At 34.6% G+C, this 22,418-nt stretch overlaps 1 protein-coding gene across 3 annotated transcripts in view; it reads left to right on the top strand.

Annotated features, from left to right (window-relative positions):
• Topaz1 (testis and ovary specific TOPAZ 1) overlaps positions 1-22,418 on the top strand; it is a 68,660-nt gene that overhangs the window by 5,115 nt on the left and 41,127 nt on the right. For all 3 annotated transcript variants that reach the window (XM_078038010.1, XM_040290104.2, XM_078038011.1), the window contains exons 3-9: positions 5,767-5,828; positions 6,475-6,599; positions 11,584-11,648; positions 15,096-15,232; positions 16,636-16,721; positions 17,369-17,494; positions 19,142-19,205. In XM_078038010.1, the coding sequence (XP_077894136.1) occupies positions 5,767-5,828; positions 6,475-6,599; positions 11,584-11,648; positions 15,096-15,232; positions 16,636-16,721; positions 17,369-17,494; positions 19,142-19,205 (665 nt within the window). The remainder of the gene's footprint in view (positions 1-5,766; positions 5,829-6,474; positions 6,600-11,583; positions 11,649-15,095; positions 15,233-16,635; positions 16,722-17,368; positions 17,495-19,141; positions 19,206-22,418) is intronic.

The following is a 22,418-nucleotide window of genomic DNA, read 5'->3' as shown; positions in this document are numbered from 1 at the left end:
TGTTTTTCTTCATTTGCTTTTTACCTACTAAAGTTTTCATCCTTTGAGGAACTAAAATTCTGCACTTAGGAGCAGGCATCTCTGTCAGCAAAATGCTGACAGAAAACTACATACAGCCAAAGGTAGAGATAATTGTGAACTTCAGTACAGAAAGTTTCTTTTTTGCTGGGAATGGAACCCAGGACATTGTGAATGCTAGACGAGTAAGTGCCCTCTACTCCTGAGTTTTACCCCCAGCCCTTACTTTTTATTTCAGATAATTTTTTTTTAATTTCACTTCCCTTTACTTAAAATACTAATAACAAAAGGAAGAGAGCAAATAAAAGTATATCTGCTTCTGAAGATTGTTTTTAAATGAACTTGAAAATTTCCTCAGTGACTTTTTTAAAAAATATTTTAATTTTGGTTCTGCACAAAAATACCAGTTTTGCTGTCATTCATGGTAATAAAAGCTAAACCTTAAAAGGGAAAGAAGGGCATGATAATCAGAGGATCTGCCAATAGTTGTACAGAAGGTTAACAGTTCAAAACTGACACTTAAAATATATCGAATTTCAGTTCTGTCCCTCTTACTAGTTCATATTCTCTACTGTGCCCAAATAGAGGTTGAAGGCTTCTAAATAGTTCTTATTTTACAGAAATAAAAACAAATACTTGGAAGCTCTGAGCTGCCTCTTATTGGTTAAAAACAAGTGGACAAACATAAGCTGAGTTGTTGGGGAAAGCATTATCAGACCTGGTTAGAATTCATAAGGTGTTTAGATCATGATAGGATGTTTATACATTGTAACCCTCCACAGTGAGGAATGTCCATGTTAAAATCAAAGCATTAGAAGCATATTAGAACTCATTCACTAAAACTTTAACTGTTGAGCTTGCAAATGAATAATGGCTAAGATTAGCAAATCTAGTGACTTTGCCTTTATCATTGGAAATGATCAGAGAATGTTAATAGTAGTGCATGAAACAGATAATATGTACTAGAATGTGTATTATATGCTGAAATATCAGTTGAATGATACTATAAAGTGGATTTTTTTTCCCTAAGAACCTGCTAAAATTTTGGAGGGAATTACTTTATAGCTGGAGTGGAGTTGATGTGTTTGGAACAAAAATTATATAAACTGAAGTACCAAGAATAGTAGGAATTTGAAAAAGGGAGGGATGAAAAGGCAGTTGGTAAAGCAAAAGTTATATTGATTCTCAAAGTTTGGGTTGATTGAGAATAACAAAGGGAAAGAAGGAAAGAAGTTTGAGAAGAAATAATGAAGAATTCATAGGCAGAAAAAAATTAGATATGAATATATTTGTATAGGTATGGTTATGAAGGCTTTCCTAACTCCTTCAGGCAGAGTAGAAGCCCTTATGTGTTCCTGTAGTACTCATGCTACCTCAGTTATTCTGATTTTCATGATTTTTGTGTATCTAACCTGATAAAACACTTTTCCTACATCAAAAATTCTAAGTTTCTCTGCAAGTCCAGTTCCTCATATGCTGACGGAGAGAAAATATTTAAGTACAGTGGTAAACAAGATTTAGAGAAGTAGGTAGAATGGTGCCAAATTAAGGAGATTGGAAATTTGGGGCATAAAAACTTGAACTCTAGTATAGAATCAGTGTGGTAGTGAGTAGGCATGAGTTGTACCACTTTTACAATTTAAGTCCAAGGAACCATTGTAGATTCTAGAGCTGGTAAATAGACTTCTAGAAAGGGAAATGCCTGATGCCATTGCATAGAAAATACAAGCCTACCATTTTTTGCCCAGGTCTTGAGTTCCCTTAGACCCATCCATCCCCAGCGTGGATCCGTCCTGGGCAAATTATTTGTCTCAAGTAATCAATCCCACTTTTCATAATCTAATATAATCCCAGTTTAGTCCCTGGGAGATTGGCTTTGTAAAATAGATTACTTTTACCAAACCAGATGGAAAAAAGTTACACCAGAAATAAAGGTCATTTTTTTGTCTTTTGTATTGAGTCTCCTTGCCTCTATTGTTCCTTTCCACTGAATAGCTAACGTGTTCTAATACAGATTTTTAGACTTAATTTTAAGAGCTAATGTTTAGTGTCCACCATATCATATCATATATAGTGGAACAATTCTGAGGTTGAAATTCACCTGTTTTTGTAATTGAATCAAGATAGTTAACTTCCCAAACGACACACTTCCCGAACGACACACAAAGCTTCTAAGGGTCTGGGCTATTACTCCACAAACTGCTACAGAACAATATTTACTTCTGATCCCTTTTCTTTAATCTGTTTCTCTTAAAAATAGTAGGTAGGATAGTCCAAAGCATTATTCTGGTTGTTTTTTCGGTTTTTTTTTTCCATTTTTTTTCTTTTAGGCCACATAGATGTTACTTTGTCTTTGCTGAATAAACCCAATAGTACTTAATAAACTATTGTTTATGAAATCAGGACATCTATAACTGCACAGCATGGCATCAAGCTAGGGAACCTCTGGTCCAATAAATTGAATACTGTAATATTTCTCTCTGGCCACTGCTCTCTGCAAAATATTGTTCTAATAATTTGTATCCATCCTACCTAGAAACAGAATATATGAATAGATGAACCCTGATTACAGTTAGCATCTCAAAAGAGGCAATGACCTTCTTGGGTTTTTTTTCCCTTGGGCAATAGTTTCCAAACTTTTTCTGCTAGTAATCATTCTAAAGCAGTCATCTTCAAACCTGTTTGTCAGTTACCCAAAGTAACGATATATTTTATCTTAAATACAGTACACACTTACAAATATGTGAAATAGTAAGTTTATTAAAAACAGTACAAATGATATAATTTCATTGTGTTTTTGTTTACTTAAAAATATGGAAATTACCAAATTTGAATAATGCTATGGTAGAGGATGAATTTGTTATCTGTAGAGATCTTCAAAGTTGATTTAAGTCTCATTCTCTTTTTTTTTTTTTTTCTTTTTGGCTTGGGTCTTTTACTTCTCTATTTCTATAGCCTCATCCAAGTCTGTTTTCTTTCCTTTTCTGCTTCTACTCTTCTTTTATTCCCTTTCCCATTCCACCAATACAGGACTTCTTTTCGCTCCTCTGCTGATGCAGAAGTACAAAATATTTCTGCATACTACAGTTTTGCTCACTTTTTAAATTTAGGTGATATGACTTTTGTTTCAGATTCAAAATAAAACTACTTCTTAAGAATGCCATATGTAATTTTTATCTTCAGTATAACTTAGCTATACGTGGTAAAATTTCTCATACTTGTTTAAATTTAGCTAACAGTATTATTATAAATAGTATCTTAATACAATATTAAAGCAATATACTTGCTATACCTACTTATAAATGGAACTTTCAGGATAATTGGAAACTACCAAAGCATCTCTTAGTTCTCTTTTATGGAGTAACATAATTTTCTTCATTCTATTACTTTATTTTTTTTAATATTTTTTAGTTGCCAATGAATTTTTCACTTTATTTGTTTATTTATATGTGGTGCTGAGGATTGAACCACTGAGCCACAACCCCAGTCCCTTCATTCTATTACTTTAATATCTCTCAATACTGTTTCTTCCTTTCCATTTTCACTGTTACTATCTTAATTATAAGATAATTATTGTAATTATTAGATTATTGTAACCTCTTAATCTTCCTGAACTCTTTTAAATATCATCTGCCATAGTGATATTCTGAAATTTGTTGGAGTGCCTCACAGACTTTCAGCCACCTGAAGCTAGTCTAAATTGTTTGGCTTTTTTTTTTTTTTTTTTTTTTTTTTACAACTGTAATATTGGAGAGAAGGAAGAAGTTGAGAGGTTTATAAGAAAGACAGCAAGCAGCTCAATGTTTCCACAGTGTGCTATCTATTTATGTACTTTGATCCTTTTGCATGTTTATTTGAAAGTCTTTTAATCTCCAACTAGCCATCAAATCACATCTGAGATGTTATTCCAGGGTTTTGTTCCAATTATTATGTCTGCTTACATGTGAACCTCACTCTATATTAGGAATTGCTACAAGGGAAAGGGGTATCTTCATTTGTGTCTCATATCTGGCATTGTGCCAGGAATGTTAGATGCTGCCTATACAGAGAGTATAGTACAGATATATAGGGTCTTGCCCTTATAGAGCTTTTAGTCTGTCAAGGGAGACAAGTATTTAAGTACAATAAAATATAGAGAACAAGATTTCAAAAAGAGACAATGCCTTCTTTAGTGACTTAGGTTGAGTGTCAAAAGTAGGAATTAGCTAACTGGTGAAGAAAAGTGAGAAACTGAAAAAATGTCCCATGGTAAGTGTTCAGATATCAAGAAATGTTACAGAATTTATAAACAGTTATGAAGGGCTTTAAAAAGTAAAATGACTATAGACTATATCGTAATTTCAACTTTTTTGAGAGGCAAATGGGGAGCTATTAGTATGCCAGGACAACAAGCATGAATGGACCAATCTTGGCAAACTAGAATTTAGGCCAAGTTTAAACTTTAAGTATATAGAAATTCATTGAAGGACTTGAGAGAGAAGTTGATCATTTTACACTAAAAAAAATCCATATCCCTGGTATCAATAATAATTGTCAAGGAATTGTTACCAAGTCCTTTTTGTCTAATTATTTTAACATCAAAGTGTAAATGGATTTGAGAGGTTTACTAAGTGAAGACTGATAATCAGGTGGGTGTGAGGCAGAAGAAGAGATAAAGATGATACCTGGCTTTTCTCAGAAAGGCCTCAACCTTTCTGATGCAGAGGGTCAGAATTGGGGAGATTGGATTTAGATGTTTTGAGTCGGAGGCCTTTGTGATACCTGCCTACTAGAATGATTTTGTTTAATTCCAAGTCTGGAGAGGCCTGAGTTAAAGAGATTTGTATATGTGGTGTTCTATTTATATTTTCCCATCCTTTAAACTGTACTTCTGTTTCTAGGATTTATGTTGGGGGGAGAAAACATGTCTTCCAAAGACTTCAGAGAACCATAAATACAGATTGTTTTCAGTTTTTCTTTCTTGGATAAGAAATAATCCTGAACCAGTGAGCTGTATAGACCTGCAGGCTATATTTAACTAAAATTCATCTATTAAATAAACAAATTATGGGTATTTATATTTTATTCTTTGTATTTTCATTAATGTAAGTTTTTTCTGTTTTTTAAAACAGAATAGTATTTACTGGTGTTCTGTTTGACTCCTGTGTTTATAGTTTTTATTTGTTGAGCCCATTAAAACAATTCTCATTTGGTCCTCACAGTAACCCTGTGGATAGGTGTTAGTCTCATTTTATAGATATGTTTAGACTCAAAAAGAAGTTTAGTACTTTGGGCACAGTTTACACAAAGTGACTGAACAGTATTGGAACCAGGTTGGTCTATGATTTCTATACCCTTCATTTTTAGGTTGTAAGTTGTCTATAAGAGATAACAGCAAAAAAAAAAAAAAAAAACCTCAAACTGTCTTCTTTTACACTAGTAATGACATATATGCTTGAGGATAGAAGTTGAGCATTCTTTCATGGATGTAATAATTTTAAAAAATTTTTAAATGCTTGTTTGTCTTATCTGATTCTTAGAAAGTGCTGCTGTCCAACTGTGTTACTAACAATTGAGACGCACGTGGGTAAAGATCCAAGTGAGGAATCTGTGTAAATGTGCTGGGTCCTGAGTACCAGTATATTATTCTGTCCTGAGAACTTGATGGGTTTCACCAGTTGCTAACACTAGTATTATATAGTTTTTAGAGAAGTAGAGAGTTCTGTTTAGAATATGTTACAATGTTTAAGCTCTGTTTGCTTATAATAGAGAACTACCTGTACTGGACCTTGGAATGACCAAGTCAGAGATCTGTTCTTCCCTGTTGGCAGGTAAAATTTGATTTCCCCCCCCCCCAACAAGATAAGCAATATTGAAGTATCTATCTCCATTCAGGCCAAATCAAAATGAATTCATTAGAATAGGAAGCTTTTAATTTTAGAATCTGCTAATCATATGTCTTATAGTTCATTGGTTTTGCTCAGTTTGAATTGAATAGTTGGCAGGTTAAATTTTGAGATTTGATTCAGTACATAACTTTGCTGTACATAACTTTGCTATGCTTTATCTACAAAAGATAGGTAATTTACCTCATCAATTTTGTAGTCTTATTTTGGAATTATATATTTCAAATTACAATGTACATTATAAATCTGAGCCATTAAAAATCTAACAGCTAATCGTAAGTTTAAATACCTGAGTCTTTGCAGAATTATAACTTGATGCAAAAGTTACTTTTATTTTAAGTCTTAAAAATATTTTTGAATAGGTAGACATAATCTTAAATCTCTTACTGTCAGTTCTGTTTGTACCATGCTATAGAGTTATTTTGGTACAAGTAGGGAATTACATATTTGCTGAAAACTCTACTCCATTTTTGTCAGTAGACTTTAAGACCCTCCACATTCTGTTATTTTTTAGAACACTGTTTGACTGACTTATTTAAAGTTTCTATAGTTGAATACCATTTCTTTTCAGCAAATGAGATAGAACATGATTCCAAAGGTACAAGCATTTCCTTAGAAGTTACTAACGAGACCTCCGAAAACGAAAAACTGGAAGATCTCGGTGAACAAATAAAAGTTTCAAACTTGGATGAAAAGGTACTAGAGAATTTTTTGCCTTTTCTTATTTCTTGATCTTAAATACTAATGCAGAATTCATGTCAACATTGCTGTCAAATGACAAGTGTAACTACTTTTGAGTAAGAGACTTATCATTCTGACAATGGTATATATCCCTTAATGCTTTTTGTAAACGGCATAGACAGGGTTTCCCTTATCTGGGAAAAATAAGATGTCCTATTAAATTACATATTAAGCTTTTTAGTATGCTGAAGTTCATCACAAACCTATGACTTTGTAAATATTCTGTATTTTCCTACCTTGTTAAACTACTGAATATAAAATTTTTCTTAATATCATAGTTCCTGAAGGCCATGAATGATGTACAACCACAGATGTAGAAGGCATAAAAATTAGAGCTGAGCCTATCTTAATGCCATACCACTGATGTATGAAAATTTTGGTATCAAGTTTTCAAATTTTCTGCCAGGGGCTGGGATTGTAGCTCAGTGGTAGAGTGCTCACCTAACATGCATGAGGCGCTGGGTTGTATCCTCAGAATCACAAAATATAAAATAAAGATATTGTGTCCACCTAAAACTAAAAAATATTAAAAAATTTCTTCCATATAATGTGTAATTATTTGATCCTTTTTCATAATTTAATTGACTCCTAAACAACTATTTCTTCTTTCCCCTTAAACCTTCATTTTATCCTCATTCATCCTCACTAATAGCCTTGTTTTATACTTCACCAAGAAAACTGAATCGGAAAAGAATATCCTAAGTTGTTACTAGTACATTAAATTGCCTACCTGCATTGCTCCCAGATGTTAGCTTTTCTTAACAGATGAACTAGTCAATTAATTTCCTTCATCTCTACTACATTCCATTTCTTCCCTAGCTTAAAATACTACTCCAGATTCTTCCTTCACTGCTGAATCATTCTCAACAAATAAACATGCTTCTCTCCCATATTTTTAATAAAATGAAACAAAACACCTTTAATGGTTCATTGCCCCTTTTAATAGTCCCAGAAGGCTTTTCTATGCCCATTATCTTGTTTCTGTGCACCAGTTTCCCTCAAAGGAGAACTTACCTGGACTACCCTTCTTAACCTCTCCAGGGACATCCTTGTTACTGAATCTGATGGGCATTTCTCAGTCTTACTCTTAACCTACCACCAGTATTTGACACAATTGACTGCTTTCGTTGAATCTTTTTTTTTTTTCCACTTGGTTTCAAGAATGAACACATTTGCCCAGTTTGCTTTCTACTTTGTCTGCCATTTTTCAGTTAGCTTTGCTGGTTATTCCTGATTTCCCTGACATCTGCATGTTGAAGTAACTCAGATCCCAAATCATAAATCTGTTCTTTTTCTATCTAGACTTATTTCCTAGGTGGCTTCATACATTTTTATTGCATTAAATACTTTCTATGTGATAAGACTCTTTATAGCCTAAACTTCTAAACTACAGACCTTTGTTTAGTTGCCTACTTGCTTTTACCACTTGGATAAGTAGTTAGGCATTTTACCTTAACACATCAAAAACTGATATATATCCCCTACCCTACCACAAATTGGCTTCTCCTGAAACGACCTTCTCTATTTACAGCTTCTCCATTCATAATTGCCCACATCCCAAACCTTGGGTATCCTTACTTTCATTAGTTCTCACTCCATATGCAGAGTACATGGTTTTATATACTGGTTTTATACTCGCACAGTGTCTAGAAACTGTTCATATTTTCTTACTCATCAACACTACACAGGTCCAGATGACATTCTTCTCTTGCCTGAATTATTGCAGTAGCTTCCTAATAGAACTCCTGCTTCTAATCTTGCCCTCTGGTAGTTTATTTTCTGTATAACATGTTTGAGCATTTCATTATGCTTCAAACCCTCCAAAGGCTTCTATGCCATTCATAGTCAAAATCCTTTCTGTGACCTACAATGCCCTGTATTTGCACTCCAAACTTCTTTCTGACCTTGTCACTTCTCCAGTTTCTTGCTCTCCTTTTATGGCAATACAGCCATTAAAAACAAGACACTTATCCACTATCCTTGTTCTTGAAACGTCACCAGGCCTCCTCTTACTTCAAGGCCTTTCTCCTTGCCATTTAATCTGCCTGGCATGCTCTTCCCCATAAAATAGTATGGCTGACTCTTATTTCTTTCAGGTCTTTTCTCATACTTCATAATCTTAAGGAAACCTTCCCTGGCCATCTAACCTAAAATTCTAATACTCTACCTTCTTCCAACATTTCATATCCCCCTTTCTTGAATTTATCTTGATATAACATGCTCGGGACCAGAAGTGTTTTCAGATTTCAGAGTTTTTCTGATTAGAATATTGTCATAGACTCTACCAATTGAGCATGTCTACTTCAGAAATCCAAAATCTGACATGCACCAAAATCCAAAAGTGGTTTTTTTTGTTGTTGTTTTTCCTTTTTCATATCATATGAGTGCTCAAAGTTTAAATTTCAGAGAATTTTGAATTTTAGATTTTTAAGACCAGGTATGCCCAACTTTGACAAATATTGCAAAATATGGACAGTAAAAAATTTAAGATACAGAACATCTCTATTGGCCAAAAGGATTCCTCATGTTGCCCTTTTTTTAGCCACACTATTTCCTTCCCTTCTGTCCCCCCCCCAGCCCCTTGACAATCACTAATCTGTTCTCCATTTGTACTACTGTCATTTCTAGAATGCTGTATAAATGAAATCATACAGTATGTTTACATCCTTAATTTTTTTTCAACCAGGGGATTATTCATTCAGAATATTGCACGTGTCAATAGTTGCTTACTACTTAGTACTACACCTATACCACTTTGAGCTATTCTATTCATTGAAGGACATCTAGATTGTAGCCACTTTGTCTATTCCAAATAAAGTTGCTATGTACAAATACTCATTAGTTTTGGTACAAACCAAAGTTCTCATTTCTCTGGGATAAATGGGCTATAATTGCTGTATGGTAGTTGCTTGCTTAGGTTTTAATTTGAGTGAATTGAACCTGATACTGCCTGTGGTTTGGGGGCATTTGAAATCTTTAATTCTTTTAGTCTTAGCTGGGTTGTTTGGAGTCTGTATAGCTATAATTTGTGGACCAGCCAGATTGGATCTGTTTACAATTAGATTTGGGGGCTTCATCTTTTAGGCTCTCATATTTTCAGGATTTCCATCCTCACTTTTCAGTTTGTTACTCTGCCCTTAATTCTGTCTCCTGAAATTATCATTATTTATTTATTTATTTTTTGGTCAATAGGGCAAATTCTTAATCTCCTAAAATGGTCCCAATAATGCCTGCCTTTGGGAATACAGCCATAAAAATAAGACACTTATCCAGTATCCTCCTCTCTTTGAGTATGAACTTCCCTCTAGATTCTGCTTTTCATTTATCCAAGGCTTTCAGGTATAGGTTTTAAGATATGTTCTCCATAGATCATAGTTTACTGTAGAATGGTTAATCCAGTAGGAGATACTCTGCCATTTCTCAGTTGATCTGTTGTTCATTCTTTTAAACTTTATGCAGATGCTAGCATATTGTTTTTTTCTTAATATAAAATGGAATTTTTTTTTCCTTTCAATGTAGTGATGCCATGTTTTTCTAGTTACATAACTATCTACTACTTTGTACTCAGAGATGTCCACCGTTGATGGACATTTGGTTTACCTTTTTTTTCTATCTAACATATTACACATCCTTAAACATAAAGAGTTCTGCATATGTGCAAGCATTTTTAGATTAATTGCTAGAAATAGAATTGTCAAACTGCCCTACAAAGAGATTGCATTGACTTATACTTCCAACAACATTGAGAATGTCACTTTTCTCCCTTACAACTTACCACTTTATGTATTGTTTGGTTGGTTTTTGTGGTACAGGGTATTGAACCCAGAACCTTAAGCACGGAGCTACATCCGCAGATCTTTCTATTTTAAGACAGTCTTGCTAGGTTGCCTAGACCACCATCAAATTGGTGATTCTCCTACATCAGCTTCCCAAGTAGCTAGAATTACAGGTTTGCACAACCATGAGGGCATCACAACTCATTGAATTGGTTTTTGTCCACCTTTGTTTTTACAAATGGCCTTGTTTTAGTTTAATATACATTTCTCTTATGAGTCTAGTTAAGTATCTTTTAGCGTGTTTAAAAGCCATCTCACTTTTCTGTGAACTTCCTGTTTTTTGCTAGCTTTTCTTCTGGAATTTCAATCTTTTTGTTTATGGGAACTCTTCATGTGTTGAACTCTTTACCTAGTATTTTTATCCAGGAATGTTGTGTATCTTTTCATTTGTTATTTTTTCTTTGTTTTTGATCTTGGGTAGTGCTGGGGATCAAACCCTGGGCCCTGTGCATGCAAAACAAGTGCTATACCACTAAGCTACACTCTTCTCCCCTAGCATGTATGACTTTATTATAATTAGAAATTATGTTCTCAAAATATTTCACAAATAGTTTTTTTTGGGGGGGGGGTTTAAGTGTAGCTGTTGCGAATGTCATAGGTGTGGTAGCTCATGCCTATAATCCTAGCAACTGGAGTGGCTAAGACCGGAAGATCACAAGTTCATGGAAGGGCTCAACAATAGAATGAGACCCAAAGCACCTTAGCACGACTACCTCAAAATAAAAAGAATTGTAGTACAGTGGTAAAGCACCCCTGGGTTTAATCCTTGGTATCACCAAAAGTTTCAAGAAGCTTTTAAATATTTCTAATGAAAAATTGTTTATAGATGCCACCTGAAGAAAAGTCACTCAAAAGTTAATTTGGGGTGGGGAGGGGGAGGAAGGGGAAGAAGCGCAACTTTCAATGTTCATAATAACTTGAAATAATGACATATATTTTTCTCTTTGATAGTAGAAATTAAGTGAATATTCAGTAATTCTGTAGAATTGTTTTTATGATCAGCCATAATCTAATTGTTTAACCTATAATACATTTTAATATGATAAACATCATAGTTTAATATATAGATACTCACTTCTTGTCTAACCATAATCTCTTCATAGTGTAGAGTTTCAGATAAGGCGACTAACAAAGAAGAAAAAGAAAGTACTTACGAAGCTTGTAAAAGGTCTGTAACAATTCTTTGTTGTTATTGGTTTCTGGTCCTGGGGATTGAACCCAGGGGTGCTTAACCACTGAGCCACATCCCCAGCTCTTTTTTGTATTTTTTATTTAGAGACAGTCTTGCTGAGTTGCCCGGGGCCTCGGTAAGTTGCTAAGGCTGGCTTTGAACTCATTATCTTCCTACCTCAGCCTCCCCAGCCACTGGAATTATAACATGTGCCACCGTGCCCGGCTTTACCATTTCTAATACAACTTTAAAATGGTCACCCATCTAATTGGTATTTTGAGTATTTTTATTCTGTTATATATACTTGAGCAATTGTGCCATAAGCCATACATATGTATGATTTAATTAATGAGTCAGATGTACCCAGATATAAAGGATATTGTAAATTACTTTAAAACTGTCAGTAAATTGTTTTGAGTCATTAAAATATTTTTGAGAAAGATAAGTGGTAAAATAAAAGAAGAAAGGATGAATATATGACTTTCATGAAGTTAAGAATGGCTGAAATCAAAAGAACATTGTATTTTGCAAATATTTTTATGTGGGTGCAGGGATTAGTACTGAGAGTTAAAAGCATGCTGACTGGAACACATAAAACTACCAAATTTAGAGTTGGAGGACTCCCCCACTTAGCAATCATTTAATCCATTCTGCACCCTCATTTGCTGCAGAGGTAAGGTCCTTCCATGTCAGGATGAACGTATTCAACTCCTTTTATGTTCAGGCAGTGGTTTTCAAAGTGATTCTTGGCACAGCAGCATCTTGTGGGAACTTGTCAGAAATATAATTATTGGGATCCACACAAAACAATAAACCAGAAAGAAACTCTAAGGATGGGACCCAACAATCTGTATGCCACAGGCACTCATCTAATATGTGTGGAAGTTTGAGAACTACTGTGTTAAGAGCAAGGGTAGGTAATAATTAGGTGTGTGTTGAAGTCCAACATGGTTTATGACCATTTGGAAATCTTAAAGGGGAAAAGTAAGAAGGCTAACTTTATTTTCCTGATGGAAGGATTTTGCTTACAAGGTGGTATTCTAATCTATAAAGGTTTATCATAAATTTGGCTCTACCATAGTGTTCAGCAGTGTAACATTGGACAAATCACAAAACCTGGACTTCAGTTACCTGGGTTTTCTAGATCTCTTCCATCTATATTTCATAATTTGTTGTATGTCACCACTTTTTGTTTGGGGTTGGGGAATGTTGATTAACTTATTATTGACATCTGAAGTTTGGGAGAGAAGTGAATATTTTGTGAGAAATTTTTAAACTCTGTCAGTGCTACTACATTTCAAACAAGGATAAACTAGCCCCACTTCTGTTTTTTACACCTCTGTCTCAGAAAACCTCTGCTGTTAAAGCTTATTATAATTGTTTTTAAGGTTAAAATACTATAGCATCTAAATGTTGAGGTCTTTCTCCTAAAAAGCAAATTGATCTGTATCTACTAGTCCTCCTAACCTAATTTTGTAGATAAGTAGCCTCCAGATTAGTTTTTTTAAAATATTTTTTTAGTTGTAGATGAATACACAGTATCTTTATGTGGTGCTGAGGATCGAACCCAGTGCTTCACACATGCGAGGCAGGCGTTTTACCTCTGAGCTACAGCCTTAGTCCCCAGATTAAATTTTTTTATAAAATTGGTTGTATAGAATGTCATTCATTAAAGTACATTTAAAGCTTTTAAATTGGCAAACCTGGAACAATAACATTTTTAACGCCTCTTCAGAAGAAGCCCTCAGATGTATCTAGACTTATTGTATATACTTAAAAAATAATTTAGTGCTCACGTCACACGTTCGAGATCCTGGTTTTGATCCTCAGCACCATATAAAAATAAATAAGTCAAATTTATTGTGTCCAACTATAACTAAAATATTATTTTAAAAAATAATTTAGAGCAATCACCTCAAATAATTTACAGTAGTCCTCTACCTTTGTCCATGGGGATATATTTCGAGACTCCCAGTGGATGGCTGAAACTGTGGTATTACCAAGCCCTTGTATGTAGCATACTTTTTCCTGTAGATACCTATGATAAAGTTTAGTTTTAAATTGGGCACAGGAAGAGATTAACAGTAACCAATGATATACCAAGAGTTAAAAGCTGTAAATAATAGCAATATATTTTAATAATAGCAATATATATATAGATAATAGCAATATATTATAATAAAAAGTGCATGAATGAATACAGCTGCTACACTGTACTTGCCTTTCTTATGATGTGAGATTATACAATGTCTCTAAAGAGATCAAAAGTGGGGTTGGGGATGTGGCTCAAGCGGTAGCGCGCTTGCCTGGCATGCGTGCGGCCCGGGTTCGATCCTCAGCACCACATACCAACAAAGATGTTGTGTCCGCCGAGAACTAGAAAATAAATATTAAAAATTCTCTCTCTCTCCCCTCTCTCCTCTCTCACTCTCTTTTAAAAAAAAAATCAAAAGTGAATAGTGGTGGGGTTGTGATACAAATGGCATTAGGTTACTGTGTAAGGGGTACTTGATTACAAGCAGTATTGCCATAGTTGTTCTGATACAAGATGTGTCTACTGAGTGACTAATGGGTGGGTGGCATATGCTCTTTGGACACACTGGACAAAGGGATGAGTTAAATATCAGGCAAGACAGAAAGGGACAGGGCAAGATTTTGTCACACTTAGGAACAGTGTGCAATGTAAAATGTGAATTTTTTTTCTGGAATTTTTCATTTAATGTTTTCAGACCACAGTTGACAGGCAGGCTCTTTACCACTGGTGGAGGATTACTGTAAATGTTTTCAGACCACAGTTGACCACAGACAACTGAAACCATGGAGAGCAAAACCTTGAGTAAGGGAGAACTTCTACAGCTCATTTCATTGCATTATCAATAGAATAATTGGATGGCCTTTCTGGATTAGAGTGCTAACCTAGTTCCTTCTCAAACCTTTTATCTGGCATGATCAAAAATATTTTGAATCAACCACAAAGTGATATAGTCCCAGTTAGGAGAATGAAGTAAGAGCAACATAGCAAAATTCCCTCTCAAAATTTTTTCCTCTGATTTTTAACCATACCACCCCATTTCTACACCTGCCTCAACAATTTAATAAGTATTGGTTTTCTGTTAGGTCAGGAACAGTATATTGAAGATATTGAGGGCTGGGATTGTGGCTCAGAGGTAGAGCACTTGCATACCATGCAAGAGGCACTGGGTTCAATACTCAGCATCACATAAAAATAAAATAAAGATGTTGTGTCCACCTAGAAAATAAATATTTAAGAAGAAAATATTGAAATAGCACAAGGCCCTGGTTCAAGCCCTAGCACCACAAAAAAAGGAAAATATTGAAAAATAATATGTAGTGTATATATGCAACATATATAGCATGTACATAGCACACGGTGTTTGTTTACTGAATTCTCTTAAAAATTTTCCGATCTTTCTGCTTATACAGCACAGAGTCTAGAAATGCAGAGATAATGACTGCTGAATGTCAATTAGCAGCACTGGGCACCAAACCTCTGTGCTTATCATTGCCTCCTTTGAATCTGGGTGGTCAAGAAGACATAATACCGAAGCCCTGGGTGAATGGTAATATTTATTTTTTAAATAAAATCCGGTTGGCTTTTGATAATAGGGAGACATTTCCACTGAAAATAGACATAAAGAGAAAAATAGGAACAAGTATGGAATGTTAAGATTAAACTTATGTACCTTTTATTTAGTACTTTGATAAGACAGTTTCTGAAATATCTGTATTTGATACTGTAGTAAGAGTAAATTCACGAAATACCTAAAATATTCATATTTTAATTGTTAGCATTTGTCAAGTTTTTTTTCCCTGACAATTCATAATGCTAGGAACAAGCTTCCCTGAAGATGAATCTAGAAACTATCAAATTACTTTGTAGCCCACACCCAACTCTTCTAAAGACTTTTCCAGTGCTTCCTTCATGCTGCCTAGTTATTGTGGGCTATATAGCATAAAGCTTGCAGTAGTCATGTGTTTTATTTCAAAATCTTTCAGTTTTCATAATACAAATTACTGCAAAACTATGCAGCAAAACTTCATCTTGTTCCAGATTATATCTGGATGCTACTGAAGTTTAAAAAACTAAGTTTTTATTTTATCCTTAGAAAAGAATGTTTTAAAATGTCCTATTTTCCACTTTAAAATACTTCCATTATGGCATATGATGTCTGATATAATGGTCAGCTTGGGAACACCATAACAAAATACTAGAATGGTAGCTTAAACAATTGAAATGTATTTCTTAGAATTCTGGAAGGCTGGAAGTCCAAAAGTAGGGTTCCATACAGAATGATTTAGATCTTGAGTTAAGAAATTTCTAGACTCATATTTAAAATTATAGACTTACTATATGCTGCAAATAAGTTTCTTAAAAGCCTTTATAAATCTTTCTAAAGGAACAATACTGTCAAACCAGGTGCTGGTTTACTTTCTGGTAGAACTTTCTGGCTTGCAGAAGGTTGCTTTCTTGCTAAGACCACATATCCTTCTCTGAGTGTGTGCAAGGAGAGAAAGTGAGAGCTCTTTGCTCTTGTAAGGACCCCCACTCTTCTACCCTTGTGATTTAACTAACTTTAATTGCTTCTATAGAGGCCCTATCTCCAAATGTCTCATGGAGATTAGGGCTCTATAGTATGTAAATTTGGCATGAACCCAGTTGAGCCACAGCACCTGGTTTGACAGTATTCTCCTTTAGAAAGACTTATAAAGGCTTTTAAGAAACTTATCTGCAGCATATAGTAAGTCTATAATTTAAAATATGGGTCTGGAAATGCTTAAGGGAACTAAGATCTAAATCATTCTGTATTTCATAGTGATACACCTGGCAGCACAGTCTGTAAATTGTACATGAATATTCCAAAGTGAAACTTTAAAGCAAATAGCAGTGCTGATCTACCCCATTGTTATAAAGGGAACTCATAGTAACATATTAGTGTATGATGACATTCTAAATCATTTCTAGATTTCAGATTTCCAGGAAAACATTCTGTCCTAAGGCTGCAGAATCCTGATACTTGTGAAATATTTAAAAGGGATAAAAATGCAGGGGTAAGTCTTCCACTTTTGAAAAAACAGTAATTTTCTAAGTTATAACCCATACTTTGAACCTGTGTTTTTTTTCCCCCTTCCCCTTTTTTTGAGGGGGGTGTGGAATGGGAGGAAACTGGGGATTGAACTCAGGGCGGGGATGATCAACCACAAAGCCACATCCTCAGCCCTATTTTATATTTTAGAAATTAAGTCTACTGAGTTGCTTAGGCCCTTGCCATTGCTGAGACTGCCTTTACACTTGCAATCCTCCTGTCTCAGCCTTCCGAGCCTCTGGGATACAGGTGTGTGCCACCATGCCTGGTTCCCCTATCATTTTATTTATTTATTTGAGCATTGTACACTAAGGAAAACTGATTTCATATATATAACTCTTAAATTGGTTTTTCTGTGTTCTTAAGAATGTAAATTGTTTAGAGTTCTATATTTCCTTAGCAAATTAGCAAACAGCTTATCTTGATACTGTTGTTTGGGGTATATAATATTTCTGTTTTAGGAACTGGGAGTATAAGCTCAGGGTAGCATGTATGAGGGCTTGTGTTCAAGCCCCAGCACACAAAATATGTGTATTTTTGTTACTTCAAGTACTTTTTCACTTTACTTTGTTTTACAGTTAATACAGAAAGGGAATTTTTCTAATTTTCTAGGTGTTCCAGAAGCCCTTAGGGTTGATGATACCCCATAGATATTGCAAGTTTCATTTTAATACATTACGTGGCTGTGAGAGATTGCAATGCAAATTTGCTCATGTGCCTGAACAAGGGAATGAAAAGGTAATGCATAAAGTCTTTGAAGTAGAAATTGTGTTACTAACTAATATGTCATATATTTTAGTTTAGATTTTTATTCTCTTCTGATAGCATAGGTGAGCTTTGCCTATTTTTGTGGGTTTTTTATATAAATAAAACTTGATTTATATTTTATGTCTGGCTTTGGTTTTAAAAAATCTTCTCTTTTTAGGAGATGGGGTCTTGCTATTTTGCCCAGGTATTGACCTTGAACTCCTGGGCTCAAGCAATTCTGCCTCTGCTTTCCGAGTACTTTGGGTTTACAAGTGTGCCTTACCGTGCCTGGATTGCTTTAAGTTTTTGAGATACCTCTATATTTTTAGTTAACTGTAGGGGTTTCTTTTTCTTTACTATATAGTAAATATTCCGTTGTGTGAACATCAGTTTTGTGGATAAAATATCAATGTTGATGGGTAGTTGGGTGGTTTCCAGATTTGGGTATTATAGTAGTGATGCTATCAATATTCTGCATGGTTTTTGGTGAACTTATATACACTGATGGGTTGTACCTAAAACTGAAACTGCTGAGTCATAGGTCTTCAAATGTTCAGTCTTAGCTACTGAACAGGTTTCTAAAGTGGTTGTATCAGATTACTCTCACCAGCAATATCAGTTCTGGTTGTATCATATTCTTTCAATTCTTAGTATGATCAACCTTTAAATCTTAGCCATCTTGGTGAATGGGTAATGACTGATGCCCTCCCTGATGATCAATGAAGTGAGCATCTTTCAAAATGTTTTTGGACATTGGGATATACTCTTTGGAAGTACCCAAATATTTTGCCTATATCTTATGAAGTTTTTTTCTTATCAATCTACAAGAACTCTGGATATAGGTTCTTTTGTCAAATTGCAGATATCTTTAATCTAATTTGTCAGTTATTTTCTTTCATAGTGTTAACTTCTTATAACCTGTTGAAGACATCTTTGCCAAGATCATAAAGATGTGCTCCTAGCTGGGCACTGTGGCTCTCAACTATAATCCCAATGTCTTGGGAGGCTGAGGCAGGAGGATCGAGAGTTCAAAGCCAACCTCAGCAACTTAATGAGGCTCTAAGCAACTTGGCAAGACCCTGTCTCTAAATAAAATACAAAAAAAGGGCTGGGGATGTGGCTCAGTGGTTAAGTACCCCAGTACCCCCCCCCCAAAAAAAGTGTTCTTACGTTGTTATATTTTTGTTGTTGTTGTTTTTCTTTTTTGTTTTGTTTTTGGTTTTTTTTAATCTTTTTCATTTTTGTTTGGTATAGGAGTTGAGATACTTTTCCCAGGTGCATTTTCAGGTGACGTGGTACCAATTATTAAAGACTGTCCTTTCTCTACTGTAATCCAGTGTTGCCATGTCATAAGTCAGCTGATGATGTATGTATGAATGGGTCTCTTTCTAGGCTTTTTGTTCTAATAATCAGTCACTATATTTATCCTTACACCTGTAAATGGTTATCTTTTACATACTAAATAAGGATTTTGAAATCAATTCAATATACATTTCAAACTGTAAGTTGACCAAATAGCATTTTCTTTATTTCAGTGCTTTAAGCTCACTTAAAAATTTTGAAATAAGCAAACAATTGAAATTTTATAGTTCTTATGAAATATAAAAAGATAATTTTACATTTTTGTAACATTTGCAGGTTTGCATGGATGTATTTAGGAAATATATAAGTATCAATGAGCTGTGTTTGCTACAACGTGCAGGTAGGAGTCAGATGAAATTTATTAATATGGTCAGAAATTTATTAATATGGGTGTTTCACACATTGTGCTGTTGTATCTTATAGTTTGAAAATAAACTTTTAATACTAAGGTAAAGTATCCAGTTTTCATACTAAGAGTAGCTCTACTGGCCTTAGAAAGGATTAAAAGTAAATATGGTATTTTGATTTAAAAAATTATAATCCACATAAAACCATAACTCCCTTATCTACTAATATTTGTTTTCAGTAGTACTAGGGATGGAACCCAGGAGAATTTTACCACTGAGCTACATCTCAAGCTCTTCTTTTCTGTCTTGGGGCAGCATCTTGCTAAGTTGTCCAGGCTGACCTCCAATTTGCAATCCATCTGCTTTAGTGTCCCATGTTACTATGATTACAGGCATGTACCACCATGCCCAGCTTGTACTAATATTTTCATAACTTTTATTTACAGATGTAAGGTAGAAAAAAAGGTTTAAAGGCTAATTAACAATACCAGTCTAAAGGGATTCTTCAGAACCTGAATCTTCCCTCTTTATCCTTCTCTTTTTACACTTCCCTTTCTTATCAGTTCACTATCCCTAGTGAACTTTGTGCAGTTTTCTAAGCATGACAGGTTGTGTTAGAGCAGTGGCAGCACTGAATTACATCTGCTAAGGATGCCTCTCCTTCTATACCCTTTCCCATGGCAAAGACTTAGTTAGCTTTCAAACTTAGTCATAATAAATAGGATTACTTCCCCTATTAAGCCTTGTCTGATTCCACAATCCCATCCCACTTTGGGCCTCCATCTCCCTGTACTAAACTGTGAGATCCAAGAGGACAGGGACCATACTCTATTTATATTTGTCACCTGACACAGCAACTAAAGCCACATAGTATGGTGATAATAGTGTACTGCAGCTTCATATTCATCTACTTGAAATTTCCTACAGCTGAAACAGTCTGAGAAGCTTATTTTATTTTGCTGCCATTATCATTTCTCCAGGGTTAGAGAAAGCATTTAACAGACACAGGTAACAAAGACATACATAAAACTCTGTATGAGAATGTAGTCATTATGGGAATATACTTATCTGAGGGATGTAATAGCCAAAGACAAGCTACATGGGGTTAGATGTGGATGAATTCTGAAATTTCAGAAATTATTCTTTAACATGAGAAAGGGAAAAAAAGAGGGTGACATGAAAAAGATGTAAAACTCCCCAAAATGAAGTTTTGTATGAAGATTCACTATGGCCACAGGAGAAATATCTGAACTTAGTTTTAGAACAGTGAATTCAGAAAACAATAAGGGCCTATAGCAAAGAATAAATTAATATAGGAAGTTTTCAAGAACCTGTGGATATTCTTTATTATAAGAAGCTTAGATCAATGGAGTAGATAGCTTAGACCTGATGTTATATATAAAGGGGAGAATTTAGTGTATAGAAAGACCATAGGATTTCAGAAAAGATTTATTTAATAAATGATAAGATACCTGGATAGCAGCCTAGAAAGAAACTCTGAATACCATTCATGTAAGTCATTGACCTAGCTGCTCAGGCTCTCAAGAAAGGCCTTGGGGACCATTTTGATGTATAAAGGGAAATAATTCAGTGATGGGACTTCCTCCCATCATTGAACTGTGGGTCCTTGTTTATCAGTTTTGTTTGAATTTCCACATAGAATTCTTCCAGAAATTATTTTTAAATCTTTCAAATTTTTATTTAATTTCAAATTTATAGTTACAAAAATAAAAACAGTACAAAGAATATTCATATGAACTTACTTTGTCATTGTACTTGTTCTGTCCCCCAGCCCCGTGTGTGTGTGTGTGTGTGTGTGTGTGTGTGTGTGTGTGTGTGAGTGTGAGTGTGTGATACAACCCACTACTTGAAGGTAAGTTGCATTTATCATGGCACTTTACCACTAAGTACTTCAATGAATATTGCCTAAAAATACAATATCCTTTCATATAACCTTGGTATACTTGTCCATGTCCGTAAACTTAACATGGGCACAATAGTTTTATCTAATCTGTTTGTCATTTGACTCAACGTCATTTTTAGCAATTTTTTTCCTCAGTCTAGGACACAGAGTTTAGGATGGGTATTCATATAGTTGTCACATCGTTTTAGCCTTTTAATCTGCAGTATTTTCAGTCTTTGTGTGAGTGTGTGCTTACTCATGGGGAGGGGAGGTAGCAGGGCTGGGGATGTAGCTCAGTGGTAAAGCTTTTGCCTAGCATGCACAAGACCCTGGGTTCCATCCCAGTGCCAAAAACAAATACAAAAATAACAAGCATTTTTAAGTATATAGTTCACAAGCATTAAGTACATTCACAATGTTGTATAACCTTCACTACTATCAATTTCCAGAACTTTTTCATCATTCCAAACAGAAACTACCTATTAAATAGTAATTTTCTGTTGCTCCTACCCACTGCAATCCCTAGCAACCTCTACTCTGCTTTCTGTTTCTGTGAATTTGCCTATTCTAAGTACTTCATATAAGTGGAGTCATACAATATTCTTTTGTGATTGGCTTATTTCACTTAATGTCTTTAGGGTTCATCCATGTTATACATAATGTTTCAAATTTTCTTTTAAGGCTGAATATTATTCCATTATATGAATATCTGTTGCTTATCTGTTCATCTGTTGATGGACACTTGGATTGGACACTGGAATTGTTTCTATCTTTTGGCTATGCAGAGTAATGTTGCTGTGAGCCTGGATGTACAAATATCTGTTTTGAGTCTCTGCTTTTAGTTCTTTGGAGTATATACCTAGGAATGGAGTTACAGGTTCTCTCTTACGCTTTATATTTGAATTTCTATATAAAACTTTCTATCCAAAAGTTTTGGGCTAAAAACATTTGAAAGATTACAATTGTTTAGCATAAGCCAAAATGAATCAACATAATAGTAATTAGAAAAATTAAGTTATTTTGATCCATCTTGGGTAATCTCTGTGATTTATAATAGTCAAAGGAAGTACAAAAGATGAACTTTATCATACATAAATTTAAACCAAAACTAGATTTATCAATAATATGCGAAAGTATTCGGGTTAGAATGAAATTTCAGTCAGCTGTTTACAAAGGCATAAACTCTTTTCTCTTGTGAGGAAACAGCTTTGGAAAGGAATATCCAGTAGTTACTAATACTATAAATTGTACCCTCAATCAAAAAAGGAGTATAAGTACCCAGTTCTGATAGATCATTGATCAA

Source organism: Ictidomys tridecemlineatus, chromosome 2, assembly GCF_052094955.1.
Source record: "Ictidomys tridecemlineatus isolate mIctTri1 chromosome 2, mIctTri1.hap1, whole genome shotgun sequence".
In the NCBI taxonomy this organism is placed as follows: Eukaryota; Metazoa; Chordata; class Mammalia; order Rodentia; family Sciuridae; genus Ictidomys; species Ictidomys tridecemlineatus.
This window is presented reverse-complemented; position numbering and strand designations above follow the sequence as displayed.